At 38.2% G+C, this 18357-nt stretch overlaps 1 protein-coding gene across 14 annotated transcripts in view; it reads left to right on the forward strand.

Annotated features, from left to right (window-relative positions):
• MITF (melanocyte inducing transcription factor) overlaps nt 1–18357 on the forward strand; it is a 223542-nt gene that overhangs the window by 154798 nt on the left and 50387 nt on the right. Inside the window, exon 1 of one of the 14 annotated variants that reach the window (XM_073787562.1) lies at nt 4992–5973. The exons of 12 other annotated variants lie outside the window; for them this stretch is intronic. In XM_073787562.1, coding sequence (XP_073643663.1) covers nt 5947–5973 — 27 coding nt within the window. In that variant the 5' untranslated portion in view covers nt 4992–5946. Of the gene's footprint in view, nt 1–4991; nt 5974–18357 lie in introns of those variants that run through there. One more of the 14 variants, XM_073787560.1, reaches the window with a different exon arrangement.

Genomic DNA, 18357 nt, shown 5'->3' on the forward strand with positions numbered 1-18357 from the left:
TGCTAACAGAGGAGGCAAGTGCTAATCAGATCATCCCAGAAATGATGTATAGCTGCAGTGTTGACAGGTATCAGATAAGATAAGGGCAGAGTGCTATGGGAGCTGGGAGGATTTGATATAGTCAGAGAAGGCTTTCCTATATTCACCTGGCCCGTAGTCTGAAGAGTGTATAGATTTCAATTTGGCAGAGAGAACTACCTGTGCAAAGGCCCTGTGGCAGCGGCGAGGCAACAAAGAACAAAGAGAAGGCTGGCCATGCTGAGGGTGAGACTGGAGAGATGGGCAAAGGTTTTGTGATCAAGATACGGGAATCCATCTGCTCCTAGAGCCAAGTCTGAACTTGAGCCACACATCTGGGCCTCAGTAGTATAGTATTTTAATCCAGAGAGAGTATGAGGTCACCAGAGAGGGTGTTGTGAGAGAAGATGTGGGCCTCGAGAAGAACTCTGGAACACACCGCTAGAGAAGGACAAAGTATTGAGAACCTATGAAGAGATGCAAAAGCTAGGAACAAAACTTGGAGAACATAATGTGATAGAAAAGTTTGGAGGTGGAAGAACAGCTGATCAATTGTAGGCATGACATGTGTGTCCAAGAAGTGAAGGATTGAAATGTGTCCATTAGATTGTTCCATTGGGAGGTCACTGTGACCTTTGAAAGAGTAGATTGAGGGGAAGGAAGGAGGAAAGTTGGAGCTGCCTATCTGTAGAATGAATGAACAGAGAGGAAAGGGAAATGAGTACATACTCATTCATTTATTGAACAAATAGTTATTGAGCATCTGTGTATGAGGGATCCAGTGTTGATTAAAACCAGACATAGACCTCGTTCTCCTCCCCAGGATTCTCCTCTCCAGACCCCTTGCTCTTTGCTTCCATGGTTGGCTGACCCCTGTCTCGACACACCCACTCCTTCTTTGCTATTAATACATTTAGGCAGCTAGATCTAGCCTGGTTGGCCAGGAGACATTGTGACTCTTTAGGGCAACTTGGGGAGGCTTACTGTAAAGTGGGGGAGATGGACGCTTAGTCACACAGTTTTCACAGCACCACCCCCAAAAGGTGAATGGACAATTTAAAACTCAAGTGTGTGCTATGAAGGAAAAAAAGAAGGTTCTGTGGGAATGTACAGCAAAAGGCAGGGGAAGAGTTTTTGTAGGGAAGAATTCTCTGAAAGTGATCCTGGAGCTGAAGGAAGCGTAGGTGTTAACTCTGTGAAGTCTGTGGGGAGGTGACATTTCAGGGTGTAAAGAAAAGCATGTGGCCAGGGCCCTGCAGTGCCAGAGGGTTTGGCAGCTCCAGGAAATAAGAAAATAAGTCTAGGTGGTTGTGGGCAGAGAGTGAGAGTGAGAATTGTAGAGTCCAAGGCTAAAAGGTAGGCAGGAGCCAGAGCCCCCAGGTCCGTGCAGACCATCTTTAGGATTCGTGTCTTTATCCCAGGAGCAGTGGGAAGCCATGGAAAGGTATTGGCCAGGGTCACCAGACTTAAGTTTTAGGAAGTGTTGTCTGCTGTTTGTCGAGAGAGCGTGAGCCTGTTATTCCTTTCTGAACCATCATGGGCGGGTGATCTCGCGGAGAATTCTCATCTCAAGGGGGTGTCAGTCCATCCTCTGAGAGTGTGTGCACCAAAGCTCTTCAGGGAAACACCAGCTCCCATACAATCTCTGCTACTTTGGCCTGACAGCATGAAAGTTTCTCCTGAAATCACTTGGAGAAAATTCACCTGAGGAGAATAATGTCCTTGTTGACTTTGTAAATTCAGGACACCTGAATTTCTGGATCAGCCAATTGCAGGCAAAAAGAAAAAAATGCAGGTGACTTTGGACAGAAATGACTTTAAGGGCCACTTGCTTTATTTAGACTTGAGTTACCTCTGGGTGGTATCTCTCCTTGGGGTCTACCTGGGGACATGACAGTAAAGCAGACACGTGTTTTCAGAGACTTGCCCACTTCTGTACTCCTGTTTTTAGATCTGATGAATCAAGAAAGCCTTGCTGAGAGTGAGTAACTTACATGATTTCCCCCAAGAAGTCTAAACGTATGTTAAGAGGACTTGACTTCTGCTGGCATGGGGCGGGGTGGGGGTGGGGCGGAAATGATGGATTTTCAGAGAAAATAATGGCTGGCAGTGATGGGGGCTTTCTCTGCTACCCTTCCGATCGCAGTGGGTGGGTGGCCCCTTCCTCTGCTCCCAATTAAGGCTCACCTCACCCAGCCCTGTTGCACCTGGTTTATATTTGCCTCAATGATAAATAACCTTTCTCCCCAAAATTTAAAAATGTAATACTTCCCTGTCTTGTTCTTCCCTATCTTCTCCTGTTTCTAAACGCTTTCTGTCTCTCTCGCTCTCTTTTTCCAAGAGTTCCTCCTTAATCAGTTTTGCATAATATGTGTGGTACCATTACTTGAATTTCTTTTCATCCTTCCTGGTGCTGTTTATCCAAACACCTCCCACAACTTTGTTCTCTGTGCTTATACTGATTGACTCATGAGGTGACACTGACTAGTGACCTTCTTTTTGGGCTCAAGTTGACAAAAGCTGATAGAAGAGGATAAAGAGTGGATGGAGGCATGCAACCAGCTCTTTCTTCATTAAGGAAGAAGCAGCTTATATGAATATAAGAGGAAGTTATGTTGTGAATATTTGGGGAATATTTGACTAGATAATTTGTTTAAGAACAAAAGTAACATAATTAAGGCAAATAAAGGATGAGGGGCAATGCTCCCTAAGGGAAAAATGCAGTAGATGGACAGATTGATAAAAAGTGATTATACAGTGTCTACTTTGGCGATATTACTTTGTGCAAGTCCTGTATTTGTTACTATTAAAATTAGAAGAATTTGCCTGGGAAGGTAATACCTACATAGGAAAAGTGGGTTTAACATATGTTAAGCACTGGAAGTCCCCTTTTGCACATCTCCCCAGAAAAGTTGTTTCAATTCAAAAGAAGAAGAAAAAGGAAAAAAAAAATCTGTGAGGATGGAATGACTTGTGTGAGTCGATTCATGTGTTGATGGATGAAGTTGCTACAGTGTAACTTTATGTCTATAACTTGGGTTTTGATTGTAATTTCAAGCAGCATACTCCCAGATAAGCTAGATAAAATGAATTGCTCTTTAACTCAGTTAGCAGTGATATGAACCAAAGGGATCTAAAAAAAATTTATCGTCAATTAATCTTTGTTTTGTTCTTTTTTATATGATTTTTAAAGTTTAAACGCTATTTACAGTTATTAAAAAATATTGGCTATATTCCCTGTGTTGTACCATACATCCTTGAGCCTATCTTACACCCAGTAGTTTGTACCTCCTACTTCCTACCCCTCTACTGCCCACCCCCGTAACCATTAGTTTGTTTTTTATATCTGTGAGTCTGCTTCTTTTTTGTTATATTGACTAGTGCGTTGTATTTTTTCAATTCCAGATATAAGTGGTATCATACAGTATTTGTCTTTCTTTGTCTGACTTGTTTCACTTAGCATAGTGCCCTCCAAGTCCATCCATGTTGCTGCAGATGGCAAACTTTTGTTCTTTTTTATGGCTAAGTAGTACTCCATTGTGTGAGAGTGTGTGTGTGTGTGTGTGTGTGTGTGTGTGTGTGTGTAACCACATCCTCTTTATCAATGCATGTGTTGATGGACACTTAGGTTGCTTCCATGTCTTGGCAATTGTAAATAATGCTGCTATGAGAATCAAAGTGATTTTTTAAAATCCAGTATATCTTGCTTTAAAATCCAGTAATATTTTGCTTCTGTGTTAAAATTAGTAATATTTAGCTTCAATTAGAGCATTTTTTCCCTAAATATGAATAGTCTGCTATTAATAATGCAAGTGTTCTGGCTCTTTTTTTAAATTATGTTTTTATAACAGTTTTTACAATTTCCATTTTGTCAAGGTTTAGATAAATTTCATGGGTTTGAGCACATGGGTTTCTGTTTACAAACCCAAGTTTTTAGCCATTATGCCATTGAAACTACTCTTCTATTCATCCTCCATCCCTCTCCCATAGTTCAAATTTCTTTACGAATGCCTTTGTCGGCATACACTTAGAATGAATAGTGCATGAGCCCATGGAGGTTAGCTATTGCTCAATTATTTTTCTCCCAGTGGCTCATGGTCTAATCACCATGTTTTGAGATAGGACAGTTGGTCCTATTTTATGAGTTGCTCCATACTTCTTTATAGGTTGCAAGCAGATGAAGAAACTGATTATTACGATGGTAAATTGTGAAAACAGGCATTTAACATGTCCCCACCTGTCTCGTTCAGACAGTTGCAGAAAAACTTAGGCTGTACTTCGAGTTTCCGAGATATACTGTGTTTTGAGTATAGCTTCCTATCCTATGTCATTAAGAGCTCGTGGTGTAGGCAGTTAACTGACCTGTTTATCCCAGCATGAGTCTATCGTGCAAATGCACGTGCTACAGACTTGGAGTTGGCCCCTCTGTGCCTGCATGGGGGTAGTAGAAGGAAATGGAGCCCTGGCCAGTCTGGCAAGGTTGGGGGAAGTGGTAGAAATGCCATTTGGTTTAGAACTGTTTGCTTTGCATTGGAAATTGAGATGTGGCCCCCATCCAGCTGGCAGTGAAGAGGGGGCCAGACTCGTAGATTTTGTCCCCCATGCTTGTGAAAATAAAAGTGGATAGGTGGCCATCGGTGAAATTGAAACCTTTTACAGCAGAGTCATAATATCTAATAGGAAGAAATACTTTCGTGTTTTGTGGTTGTTCCTTTTTCTAATTTTTTCTTTTGTTTCTCCAGTGATAGGGTATTTCTTGTGCATCCTCAGTCTTTCCATTTATAGAAACTTATGAGCCTTCCATACTTAATATATTTATTCTTAAAGTTCAGTTTTAACTTCATGAGGACATGGATCTTGGCTTATTGCTGGGGCCTCAGCAAACAAAATAGTACTGGGATATACTGTCGGCTCAATAAATGTTTATTGAAAGGAATTGCAGTTTAATCCATGACTCACTCTTCATCCCTTGATTTTTATGTTTGAGTGAACTAGCTGTCCAGCGGGCTTGTGAGGATGATTTATATTTTCCTCCAAATGAAATGTGAAACAGAGAGCTCATAGGTTATTCTGGTATAAAATAGACCCCTTTGAAAACCAGCCTGAGGCTTTTTTTTTTTTTCTTTTTTTTAACATAGGACACACTGGTTTGATCTTCTGACAAAAATACTACTTCTAATTACTGTGCAGTCTTTGTTACACTTATAACCTCTGGAACACTGAGATGGCAACACATTCAAGTCTTTGTCTTTAAAGATCTTGCCTTTTGAGTTGGTTATTGGCAGTTCATATTCAGCTGGAATTGCATCTGTAACATTTTAATATGTACTTTATATTTCAAGGTTAAAAAAAAACACCAAAAAAACCCACCCCAATCCAAAGGGATTTGTTTTTAAAATTACTTTTTGTTTGTTTTACAAAAATATAGAATAATTGAAATAATGCAGTTATGGTATTTTCTATGAAGTTTCATCATTTCCAGTTTTGTTTGTAGAGATTATAAGCTGTGGTCTCTTAGTCTTCAAAGAGTTTAGGAATTAGATTTCCCTTTTAAGTTGACCACATTTCATGGGTTTTAGTTTCAATTATTATGAAGCCATAGAGATGAAAATTCGATGTGTATGATAAGAACAGTTTTTTCCCTAGGAAGTGGGTCTAGTTTGCAATTGAGTGTAGTGAGTTCCAAACTAGCTCATCATTGGGATACCCTGGTGAGCTTTTAAAAACAAACATAGCTAGACACAGACCTATACTTTGGAAGTGCCCCTTCTATCTTTATTTTTTAAAAAACTCCCTCATAGTTTCTGATGATAAGCAAAGTCCGGTTTAGAACACTGGATCAATGAATTCAGGGTAATGAGGATGATTTGTCTATTGTCCTATTGATTGTACTTACTCTCTTCTATGACCTGAGACCTGCTTCTGACCATGACCAACTCTCGGATGATGAGGCAGGTAAGGTCCTCTTCTCTGAAGACAGCTCATTTTGATAACCACGTCAAGAAGCAGGCTTGTCTCTGGGAGCTTCTTTCTTTTATTTTTTTTTTTGGATCAATGGTCAGTGGAGGGGTGTTGTTGAATTGCCACTAGTTGAGACACAGTGGTCCTTTCCAGAATTGACTGGAGTTGGAATTCAGAAACTCAACTCCCTTCTAGACGTCATAGCTTCTACCTCTGCCTTGGTGTAGGAGGTGTTTCAGGAGTGTGTGAGCAAATGGCCCTGGAATCAGATCGCATGGGATTCTGCCTCTGCCATGTCCTATATGTGTTTTCTTGGCAGCAAAATTTTAACTTCTGAGAGCTCCTGTTTTCCCGTTGGCAAAATGGGAAATATGTGATGGCAGTCTTTAGAGAGGTAAAACTGAAACTTTGCTTTATCACGCTGGTTAATAAACGCCATAAAGCAATAATAATAATAAGATAAGGTTGTTGGAGATATGAGATAATGCCTATGCAAGCAAAGAAGTAAGTGCTAAGTAAACGTTAATGGCTGGTATGTTTACTGTTAATATTACCACAAGTTTTGAATAAAAACTCTACAGACAACTTGCCATGATTGATTTGAAGCAGTATTGCTCATAATTGTTCATCACTTTTGTCCTCTAGAATTTTTATTCATTTCACAAATACTGACTTAGTTCTGACTATGTGCCAAACAGGGTTACTGTGCACTGGAAATCCTGTAGTGAACAAGGAGACAATACATAACTGATAGTTTAAAATTTGACACTTCATTGCCATTTGACATCCCCACCATTTAACCATACTGAAGACCAAGAGAAAGGCTGAGATACTTAACCAATTTTAGATTTTGTGTATTTGCCCACACCAGGCATTGACCAGCATGAGAAATAGCAGCAGAAGTGCTGACAGTGTGCTCATAATATCTTCTGCTGGTCTGCCCTCTGCCTCCATCTGTCCTTGGCCAACTGCTTTTCCAACCAGTAAGGCCCAGCTCAAACACTGCCTTCTCTGTAAAACATTCTTTGACTTTTCCTCCCCTCCCCTCCCCCTCCCCCTCCCCTTCCTCCACTCTCCACCCACCTCCTTCATGGAATTTTGCTTGTATTCCACTTACAGCACTTATTACCACTTTATCCTTTCTACTACCATTAGTTATTTTCACCCTAATAGGCTGTAAGTAAGGAAATGACCTCCAGATCTTTGCATGATCCTGGCTCTTAGGACAGTTCCTAGTACATATTAAGTAGTTGGTATGATGCAGAGTTAATTGAGAGAGAAAAAGAAATCTCAGTCTACATTTCTCCACTGCTCTGTAAAACAGGAGTAAATAATACCTACCTACAGGGTGGTAAAGATAAGTGAGAATATTATTCATATATATATGAATGTTGGCACAGCATATTCATATTATTGAGGCATAATTGACATATGATACACTGCACATATTGTGAAGGTATATATTTTGATAAATGTTGATATATTATACACCTGCAAAATGACTACCTCCGTCAAGACAATGCACATGTCCTTTACCCTCAAAAGTTTCCTTGTGCCTCTTTATCATCCCTCCTTCTCACCCAGCTCAGCCCTTCTCCCCTCATCACCAGGCAGCCACTGATGTGATTTCTGTCATTATAGATTAGTTTGCATTTTCTAGAGTTTAATAAATAAGGATTTATACAGTATGTACTCTTTTTTGGGAGCAGGGGCTCTGGCTTCTTTCAACCATAATGAATTTGAGATTCAGCAGTGTCGTGGCATGTATGAATAGCTTGTTCCTTTATATCGCTATGTAGTATTCCTTTGCATGGATTTACCACAATTTGTTTATCCAGTTACCCTTCAATGGACTTTTGGGGTTGTTTCCAGTCTTGGAATATTAAAAATAAAGCTCCTATAAACTTTTGCATACAAGTCATTGTATAAATGCATCCTTTCTTTTCTCTTACATGAATACCTGAGAGTGGACCAGCTGAATCATACAATAGGCATATATTTAAGAAACTTCCAATTTTTTTTTCCAAAGTGGTTTCACCACTTTCTATTCTCACCAGCAATGTATGAGAGCTCCATTTTTTTTTTTTGCATTCTCTCTAATACTTGGTATGGTCAGTCTTTTTAATTTTCTGGTAGGTGTGTATAGTGATAGACATGTAATGCTAGCTCATTGTGGTTTTAATTTGCATTTCCCTTTATGACTGATAATGTAGAACATCTTCTCCTGTACTTATTTGTTATCTGTATACCTTCTTTTGGTGAAGTGTCTGTGCAAATCATTTGCTCATTTTAAAACTGGGTTGTTTGTCTTATTTATTTTGAGAGTTCTTTATTTCTTCTGGATCTAGAGGTCCTTTATCAGATATATGCTTCGCACAGGTTTTCACCCAGTGTGTGTTTCGTCTTTTCATCCTATTAATAGTGTCTGTTGAAGAGCAAAAGTTTTGAATTTTGATACAGCCCAATTTATTCCTTTACTGTCATTTGGTGTCATTTCTAAGAACTCTTTGTCTAACCCCAAATCATAAAGATTTCCTCCTAATTTTTATTCTAGAAGTTTTACAGCTTTAAGTTTTATGATCCATTTTGAAAAATTTTTGTATATATTGGAAGTTATGGGTTGAAGTTCATTTTCTTACATATGGATGTCCAGTTGTTCCAGTATCATTTGTTGAAAAGACTATCCTTACTCCATTGCATTGCCTTTGTATCTTTGTCAGAAATCAGTTGTTCATGTATATGTCGGTCTACTTCTGTACTCTCTGTTCAGTTCCAGTGATCTGTCTGTCTTGACGCCAATATCAAAATTTCTTGCTTACTGTAGGTAGTAAGTCTTTTTTAAAAAATAAATTTATTTATTTATTTTTGGCTGTGTTGGAGCTTCGTTGCTGTGCACGGGCTTTCTCTAGTTGCGGCAAGCGGGGGCTACTCTTCCTTGTAGTGTGAGGGCTTCTCATTGTGGTGGCTTCTCTTGTTGTGGACCACGGGCTCAGTAGCTGTGGTTCGCGGGCTTTAGAGCGCAGGTTCAGTAGTTGTGATTCACGGGCTCTAGAGCGCAGGTTCAGTAGTTGTGGCGCACGGGCTTAGTTGCTCCGCGGCATGTGGGATCTTCCTGGACCAGGGCTCGAACCCCTGTCCCCTGCATTGGCAGGCGGATTCTTAACCATGCTCCACCAGGGAAGCCTGCTTGTAAGTCTTGAAGTCAGGTGGTATCTGCCCTCTAGTTTATTCTTCTGTTGTTATCTTTTAAAGTAAAATTTAATGGTTAATTGTTGTGTATACGGTGACAGTTTTTAGAGAGGTAAAATTGAAACTTTGCTTTATTACTCTGGTTAGTGAATGCTATGATCTGGCATTCTGCTAGGTGTCTTTCTCTTAAGATTCTTTAACTGAAGCATTTCAGAATTCTCCCAAATAGCAGAGGGGTGAGTTATGTATAAGTCCATTTGTTTAATCTTCAATTTTTTCCAAGTCTGATTTTTCATGGTCTTTAATGATATAATTATTTAACATTTAGGAAGTGACTTCAGAGTGCTTGTCACAAGACTGATTAAACCCTGGTAGCTTCCGAAGTGGATTGCAGAATCTGTCCAGGAGGACTGTGATTGAGTTTCTTTTTGCTTATTTTATAAGATGCCTAAGTGGAGAGGGTCTAGAATGAAGACTGGCAACCGTTAGACTGTTGGGTGTGATTTAGAATAGATGCTTTCAACACACTGCCTTTTCTACTTCTTTGCTCACAAGTACACAATAAACCAGCAGCTTTTATTTGTTGGCTACTTAACATATACTGGTCACTGTGCTAAGTACTTTACATAAATTGTCACATTTGGTACTTATGTTGTCAGTGTGAGGGACGTGCTGTTAATGACTGTTTTGCTTGGAAAGAAGTTAAACACTTTATTGAATGCCACACAAATAGGAGTGATGGAGTTTGTATTTGATCTTCTCCCTGTGTCCCCAGATAATCTTATGTTGCTAACCATTATGCTGTAATACCCGTAGTATTGATACTTAAAGAATGAAAGGGATTTAAAACTTGACATATAACTTAAATAGGCTGTTTATCTCTGGAATTTTTACTTTCTATGTCCCAAACTTTCCTGTATACGATCTCTTTGGAAGCATTGGATGAGAAAAGCTCATGAGATGAGATGGGGCCCTGTGGGTCAATCTGCTTGAATGAATAAATGGGTCATTTATTCGTTGAGTAATTCAACACAAATCTGTTAAGTATTTATGTGCCAGGCATTGTTAGAGGTGCTGAGAAAACAGCAGCGAAACACACAGAAAAACAAATAAAAAACCACGAAGGTCTTTCTTTCATGAAGGTTGTATTCTACTGGGGAGAGACATCATGGACAGCCCTGAGATTATACAGATGAAATTAGTCTACAAGTAGATGTAGTATTCTCCTCCAATCCCAGTCTAAAGGCCTGGATTACAGTGACAAAACTTATAGCTGAAATTACTTTTGATTTCAGACAGGACACCCAGCCTTCTGTCCCTGTCAGTTTTGAGCACTATCTAGTCGGGTAGATCATCTGCTTTACCTTAGCTTAGGCCATTGGCTGTTCTTTCTAATACTGAGTTTTCCTCAAGACCACTCATCTCTCCACATACTCTTTAAATGTATGAGAGCAAACTCCCCAAAACTTGAGAATAAACAGTGTCTGAAAGAAAGAAGAAACAAGATATTTCTTCTGGGCTCAAAAAGAGTTTCTCAGAATTGTCTCAGGAGAGGCTTAAAAATAGTAAATATTTATTTGGCTTGAGTTTAAAATTGACCAGTATTTCCCTTCATCACCTTCTTCCCATTAAAAATAATTACTAGGTAGTTGAATTTTTTTTAATTTGACAAGTAAAAAATAGTTGCACCTTAAGAAACATAACAAAATCATTATTGTTAAAAATCATATTAAAATAGCAATATTAAATAATACCAAATAAAATAATGGTAAGACTTTTTTTTTTTTACCACATTGATATTTGTGTAGTTGTGGTTTGTTTACTTACTACATTGCTATTTTTTTTTTTTTTTTTTTTTTTTTGCGGTACGCGGGCCTCTCACTGTTGTGGCCTCTCCTGTTGCGGAGCGCAGGCTCCGGACACGCAGGCTCAGCGGCCATGGCTCACGGGCCCAGCTGCTCCGCGGCATGTGGGATCTTCCCGGACCGGGGCACGAACCCGTGTCCCCTGCATCAGCAGGCGGACTCTCAACCACTGCGCCACCAGGGAAGCCCCTACTACATTGCTATTTAATCTCTTGCAGTGTGTGGAGAAATGGACCCTTATACACTGCTGATAATAATGCAAATTGGTGCAGTTTTTCTGGATGAAAATTTGGCAAAATGCATTAAAAGCTTTAGTGTTTTGTTTATGTTCTTTTATTTGGTAATTCCACCCAGGATTTATTTTTCTCCTTAGGAACAATCTAAGAGCTTTTCTTCCTATAGGAGCAAACACAGTTTCTGAAGATTTGTATTAGAGTTAGTTCCTTTGTACTATCAGTTTTGCTTTTAAGTTGAGATTATTTATGTGATAAAATTTATTTAATATAAGTCCTTAAAGTATATCTTTGGTGATTATGATTATAGGAAAAGGTGATTTTCTTTACATGCTGCTAAAATTCTGTTACGTTTAAACCACACTTTCAGGAGATGATATTATAAAAGTTGAGACATTAATGCTGTGATTATTTGACTTTTAACATGAAAGGCCACAGAGGTGATTCTTAGTTATCATATAAGGTTTTAATCTTCTGTATTAAATATGAATATCATTGTTAGTGATATTTAAATATCACTATAGTGAATCTATTTGTATACAAAAGTTTTCATTTTAAAAAAAGTTGGGCTTCCCTGGTGGTGCAGTGGTTGGGAGTCCGCCTGCCGATGCACGGGACGCGGGTTCGTGCCCCGGTCTGGGAGGATCCCATATGCCGCGGAGCGGCTGGGCCCGTGAGCCATGGCCACTGAGCCTGCGCGTCCGGAGCCTGTGCTCCGGAACGGGAGAGGCCACAGCAGTGAGAGGCCCTCATACTGGGGAAAAAAAAAAAAAAAAAAAAGATTTTCCAATCTTCAGAAGCCAATGTTATAGATTGACAATTTAACTATAATGTTTATGGGTTAGTTCCCTAATAATAGTATTAACAATAATTTTCTCTGAAATAATTTTATAAACAGTTTATACTTTATTTTTTTAACTTTTTCATTTTACTTTGGAAAATTAATGAAGCACAAATGCAAATGGGACAAATGAAAATGAAAGATCTCTTCCTATGGCTTTTATTCTTGAACCATTTTCAAGGAAGGTAGAAGTAGTTAAATGGAAACAAAACTAAAAGACAAGAAGTAAATAGGAAAATAGTATCAATAACATAAATGACAGGCATAGGATTAGTAGCCACAATATATAAAGAAGTTCTAAAAATCAATAAGAAAAAAGTGGGTTGAGAGGAAGGGCAAAGAAAGATAGACAATTTACAAAAACTCAACCCAATTTATAATTAGTTGCAAATTCAAACGATGCCATATACTATTTTATGTACAACCAGATTGGCAAAAATTAGAAAGCCTGATAATACCATATCATATTTGGACAGAACAGAGAAATCAAAACCCTTATATGTTATTAGTGGGACCATAGATTGTTCAAATACCTTGGGAACAATTTGGCAACATTTAATAAAGTTTTCAATATGCAGAACCTACCATCTAGCAATTCCATTTCAAGGTTTATGTCCTAAAGAAACTACAAAGGAGACACAGGAATGTTCACTGTGGCATTGCTTCTGATTGCAACAAATCACAATCAAACTAAATGTCTATCAGTAATGGAATGGGTTACATCATAGCATCAGGAAGATATATGAATTAGATGTGTATATGTTATTGTGGATAGATCTGAGCAATGTAATATCAAGTGATAAAAGCAAGTTGGTTCAGATATACATATGGTCAACGTTTGTGTTTCTTTAAATAAAATCATCCAAAATAACTCAGATGCTTTATAGGTGCTATGTTGTAAATGCATAAAACATGGACTGGATGGATACACAACAAATTCTGTGTAATAGTTGCCTCTGGGGAGGGAGAAAGGGGACTAAGACTGGACAGGGGAACCTAAGGGACTTATTATTATCTCCAGTATTTAATCTAAAGCCAACATGGCGATATTTACATTTTTTTCACTCTGGGTGCTGGAAGATGGTTATTAGTATATCATTCTTGCCAAATTTTAAAAATTGAAAACAAAAAAGGAGCGATCACTTTAAGGTAAAATAAAGTAATGAGTCAATCGCAACCTAAGAGACTACCAAAATGCTTTATCATAGAAGCGTATCATCACTTTGCTTACTTAGCTTCCTTGGGTACGGTCTTGGGTGTTTTTTAGCTGTCTTCCTTGTTGCAATTTCCGCTTACACTGTAATTATCTTTAAGGCAGGAGCTTTACCTGTGATTTCTTTGAAGTCAAGCATCTTAAAGTTTCCTAAAGAAAAGGTGACACTCATTCTTTAAGCTGCTTGTAAAAATTGATAGAAAGCTTCTCAAACCTGTTGGAGTCAGCATTGGGGAGGGTGTGGGTAAGAGGCCACTCGGACCCTCTTTTGGTGGGACTGTAAGTGGAACAGCCTTTTGGCAGAGAGTTTGAGCAGCCTCTACCAACATGTAAAACAGGCACTCTCTTTGCCCAACCATCTTCCACCTTAAAGATTCCAGCCCCCGCAAAGATCATATAACAGTGCAATGTGTTCATGAATGCAACAATATCCAATTCTGTATTACTTACTATAGTAAAAATTGGGAGCCACCTAAATGCCCTTCAATCTGGGAATTATTGAAAAATATATTAATAGAATGGAACACTAGGTGTGTGCTTTTAAAAAGGGAGATAGATCTAGTTGTCTATAATATAATAATACATATTTTTTAAAAAGCAAACTACGAAAACATATGCATCACACAACCAAATATTTGTTCTAAATGCATATATTATACACCACCAAATGTAAAATTGCTAGCTAGTGGGAAGCAGCCGCATGGCACAGGGAGATCAGCTCGGTGCTTTGTGACCACCTAGAGGGGTGGGATAGGGAGGGTGGGAGGGAAGGAGACGCAAGAGGGAAGAGATATGGGAACATATGTATATGTATAACTGATTCACTTTGTTATAAAGCAGAAACTAACACACCACTGAAAAGCAATTATACTCCAATAAAGATGTTAAATTAAATAAATAAATGCATATATTTTATATATGTGATTATATTTTTATTTAATTCTATTTGAATTAGCCTAGAAATATAAAAAGTACATGTCAACTCTAAAATTGATTAAAGAGCAGAACTCAGAAAGAGGAATGAGATGGGGCATTGTGTTCTAGATTTACGTTTGTCTCTATTGTTTTAAGATTTTTTTTTGAATTTTATTTTTTTTTTATACAGCAGATTCTTATTAGTCATCCATTTTATACACGTCAGTGCATACATGTCAATCCCAGTCACCCAATTCATCACACCACCATCCACACCCCCCGCAGCTTTCTCCCCTTGGTGTCCATACATTTGTTCTCTACATCTGTGTCTCTATTTCTGCCCTGCAAACTGGTTCATCTGTACCATTTTCTAGGTTCCACATATATGTGTTAATATACGATATTTGTTTTTCTCTTTCTCCTGACTTTTCTCTTCCTGACTTACTTCACTCTGTATGACAGTCTGTAGATTCATCCACATCTCTATAAATGACCCAATTTCGTTCCTTGTTATGGCTGAGTAATATTCCATTGCATATGTGTACCACATCTTCTTTATCCATTCGTCCGTTGATGGGCATTTAGGTTGCTTCCATGACCTGGCTATTGTAAATAGCACAGCAGTGAATGTTAGGGTGCATGTGTCTTTTTGAATTATGGTTTTCTCCGGGTATATGCCCAATAGTGGGATTGCTGGGTCATATGGTAATTCTATTTTTAGTTTTTTAAGGACCCTCCATACTGTTCTTCATAGTGGCTGTAACAATTTACATTCCCATCAACAGTGCAAGTGGCTGTAACAATTTACATTCCCATCAACAATTTACATTCCCATCTCCACACCCTCTCTAACATTTGTTGTTTGTAGATTTTCTGATGATGCCCATTCTAACTGGTGTGAGGTGATACCTCACTGTAGTTTTGATTTGCATTTCTCTAATAATTAGTGATGTTGAGCATCTTTTCATGTGCCTCTTGGCCATCTGTATGTCTTCTTTGGAGAGGTGTCTATTTAGATCTTCTGCCCATTTTTGGATTGAGTTGTTTGTTTTTTTAATATTGAGCTGCATGAGCTGTTTATATATTTTGGAGATTAATCCTTTGTCCGTTGATTCGTTTGCAAATATTTTCTCCCATTCTGAGGGTTGTCTTTTTGTTTTGTTTGTAGTTTCCTTTGTTTTAAGATTTTTAAATGAGCTTGTTTCATCATTGTTTAATGAGCAACATAGTAGTGTTACTGGTATTTGTGTGACATTCCTGTCCAAATATATGAAGGAAGCATGTTGTGTGTTGCATTTCATGTTTTATGCCATTATTTTTCTTTAGGAGATCTTCTTCCTTGAGAGCTCTCATTTGCCCTACGTTTGTAATGTAAGGTTTTTCTGAGGTTCCAAAGAAGAAGCTGAGGTAATGGAGCAGTGACATAGTTGAGTCTGCATGAAGGTGACTCAGTTTTCAGCCCCTGAGATACTTGAGCACCAGGCGTGGTGATGAACTGCATCTCATTTATGATAATGCAGTCGACTCTTCTTGGATATAAATAATAGCACAGCTTATTGGACAGGACGTTAGAGCCAGGCAGTTCCACAGGTGTCACCAGCATGTAAACTAAGCCAGTGATTTTATATCATCATAACAAACGTGCTAATAGCATGATAAAATGCATGCCCTTGGATTGTTTTGGTGCTAGTACCTACTCAGCCTTTTCATATCCAGGATGACAGAAAGATGTAACTGGCTTTCGTGAATGCATTATAGATTTGATATTGCACTTTTTATTGACTGTGACACGATGGATTTTGGCATTTTAAATAAGAAGGGGAATTCTCCCTCTTTTTGAAATGTGAATTAACAAAATGCTTATTCTTGGGAGAAGTTGGTTTTGTGGGCTTCCTCATTTGTTTCTGTTGTGGTACCCCTTCTCCTGCTCCTTTATTAGAGAAACTTACACACAGTTCATACTCATCAACACTTGCTATCAGAATGGAACAATTTTGGTTTCAAAGAACAAGTTTGCATTTCAAAAGATATTTAAACTGGACCATGCAGTGAACACCCTCTAGCAGATGAACTTGACCCTGTTCTGTATTTATTGTCTGTCTGTGCAGAAATGGTTACTTCCTCCAACTTAGGGATGCTTCATCCACTTGTGAGGTGGCAGTAGTGGACACTTACCTACCCCATGGGGTGTTGGGTCAGTGCCATCACTGCGCAGTGTCAGATGAGTAAATATGTGAACAAGGGTGACTGCTAAAGGCTGAGACTTTTTGCAGGGGTGGACTGTAATAGTTGCCTGGTTGTTTTTAACTAAGAGACTAAGAAGAGGAACACTGAGCTTGTCTTCCTCTAGGGGACCTGAACCTGTAAAAATGATGAGCAGTTCAGGATAGTTCACTGTCCATTCAGTATTTGCATATTTATTGGATACCTGCTATGAACAATGTGTACTGAGCATAGGAGGAGATGTAGAGCCTGATTTAGTAGGTTCTAATGGAATGGAAACATCGTAAAGTAAGTGTCCTTTTTTTATATTAACAAACAGCACTTGTATTCCATTGATCAATCACTGTGCAATACACAGATCCAAACATGGATTTTAAACATCATCAGTTGCTCTTTTCTACAAAGTTGAATAGAGATACTTACTACCCGCTTCCACAGACTACATTTAATTGTAAGGTGTAGCCAGAGAGAAATGCTAGCAGCTCATTTCACTTGTTTCCACTGGGAAGAAATTATCCGAGAATCCATTCATTTGTGGTTTTTCCATACCATAGAATTCTTTTCTAAACCAGAGCTTGTATTTGTTTAAAGGCAAGAAGTGTACATCACCATCAGGCATAATAAAAATGGATCATACCATATGGTTCTTGTTTGTGTGAAAAGTTCCTAATACTTAAAAATTAATAAATGAACACCCCCTTTATATATATGTACATAAGTATATCTGCATACATGAATGCACATATTCATATATATTTAGGTATGTACCTATTTCTATAATCTATATCTATCTATCTATATATATATATATATATACACACATCTACATATATATTTATAAAAGTAGCCAAACCTTAGCCCTGTATCAGAATTTTTAATAGCTAGCAACATTGGTTAATTTTAAAGAGATTTGTTGACAGGATGTTGGGATACCTGCAGAGTTATTAGGTAGTTAAGAGAACTAGGCTTGGAGCCATGAAGCTGAAACACCTCAAACCACAGCATAGAACTGGTCTGTAGAACAACCACTGAAGCCTGCTCTATTGCCCCTACTGCACCAGAAACCCAGTATTCCCGCACCATGACCACCCTCAGTGGTGCCCACTACTTATCTCTAGCACATCGTACCATGCAAGTACATCCGATTGGTGGATCCTAAGTCACTTGTTCTCTCCTGAGCTGCAAGGGAGGCAGGAAAAGAAATACCTATGATTCTCTACTTCTCTAGTAGAAGGCTGGCTCTGCAGCAAAAAGAACTTGGCAAATTGTTATAATCATACCAGAAAGTTTGAAAGGTAGAGAAGATGAAAATATCATATTCCGTTGTTCTGATATAAAAGTATTTTAAAATACAATTTTCTTAGTTTTAAAAAAGTTCATGTTTTTCTGTCAGTGCAATTATAGCTTTTATACTTGCATATCTGCATTTTATTTTCAATATCATGTGTTTTTATATTTCTATATATGTCCCATATGTATCATTTTTAATACAAATGAATGTACTTAGTCATTCTTCTAATGTTGGAGATTGCTTATACATTTTCATTATTATGAAAAATGATGTGGTGGATATGTTCATAACTGCAGCTTTGGCATCTAGATGTTGGATTTAGGTGTGAAGAGCCCAGAGAGAAATCTTATTAACTCTCCATTCTCTAGTTAAAAAAATCAATACATGTAACTTACACCTTTCTCTAATTTCAACATAGACACACTCCTGACTCCTTTTGATGTGAAATTTTATAGGTTCATAATTGAGTGAGTTAAATTTGGGGCTGTTTAAACCTTTAAAAACATTTTTATGTAGGCAAGCTATATTTGTCAAGCAAAAATTTACTAAATAGCACTGCTTTTTAATGTAATATTAGGAAAACCGATCTATGACCAAATAGTAAGTAT

This window comes from Tursiops truncatus, chromosome 10 (assembly GCF_011762595.2).
Source record: "Tursiops truncatus isolate mTurTru1 chromosome 10, mTurTru1.mat.Y, whole genome shotgun sequence".
Classification (NCBI taxonomy): Eukaryota; Metazoa; Chordata; class Mammalia; order Artiodactyla; family Delphinidae; genus Tursiops; species Tursiops truncatus.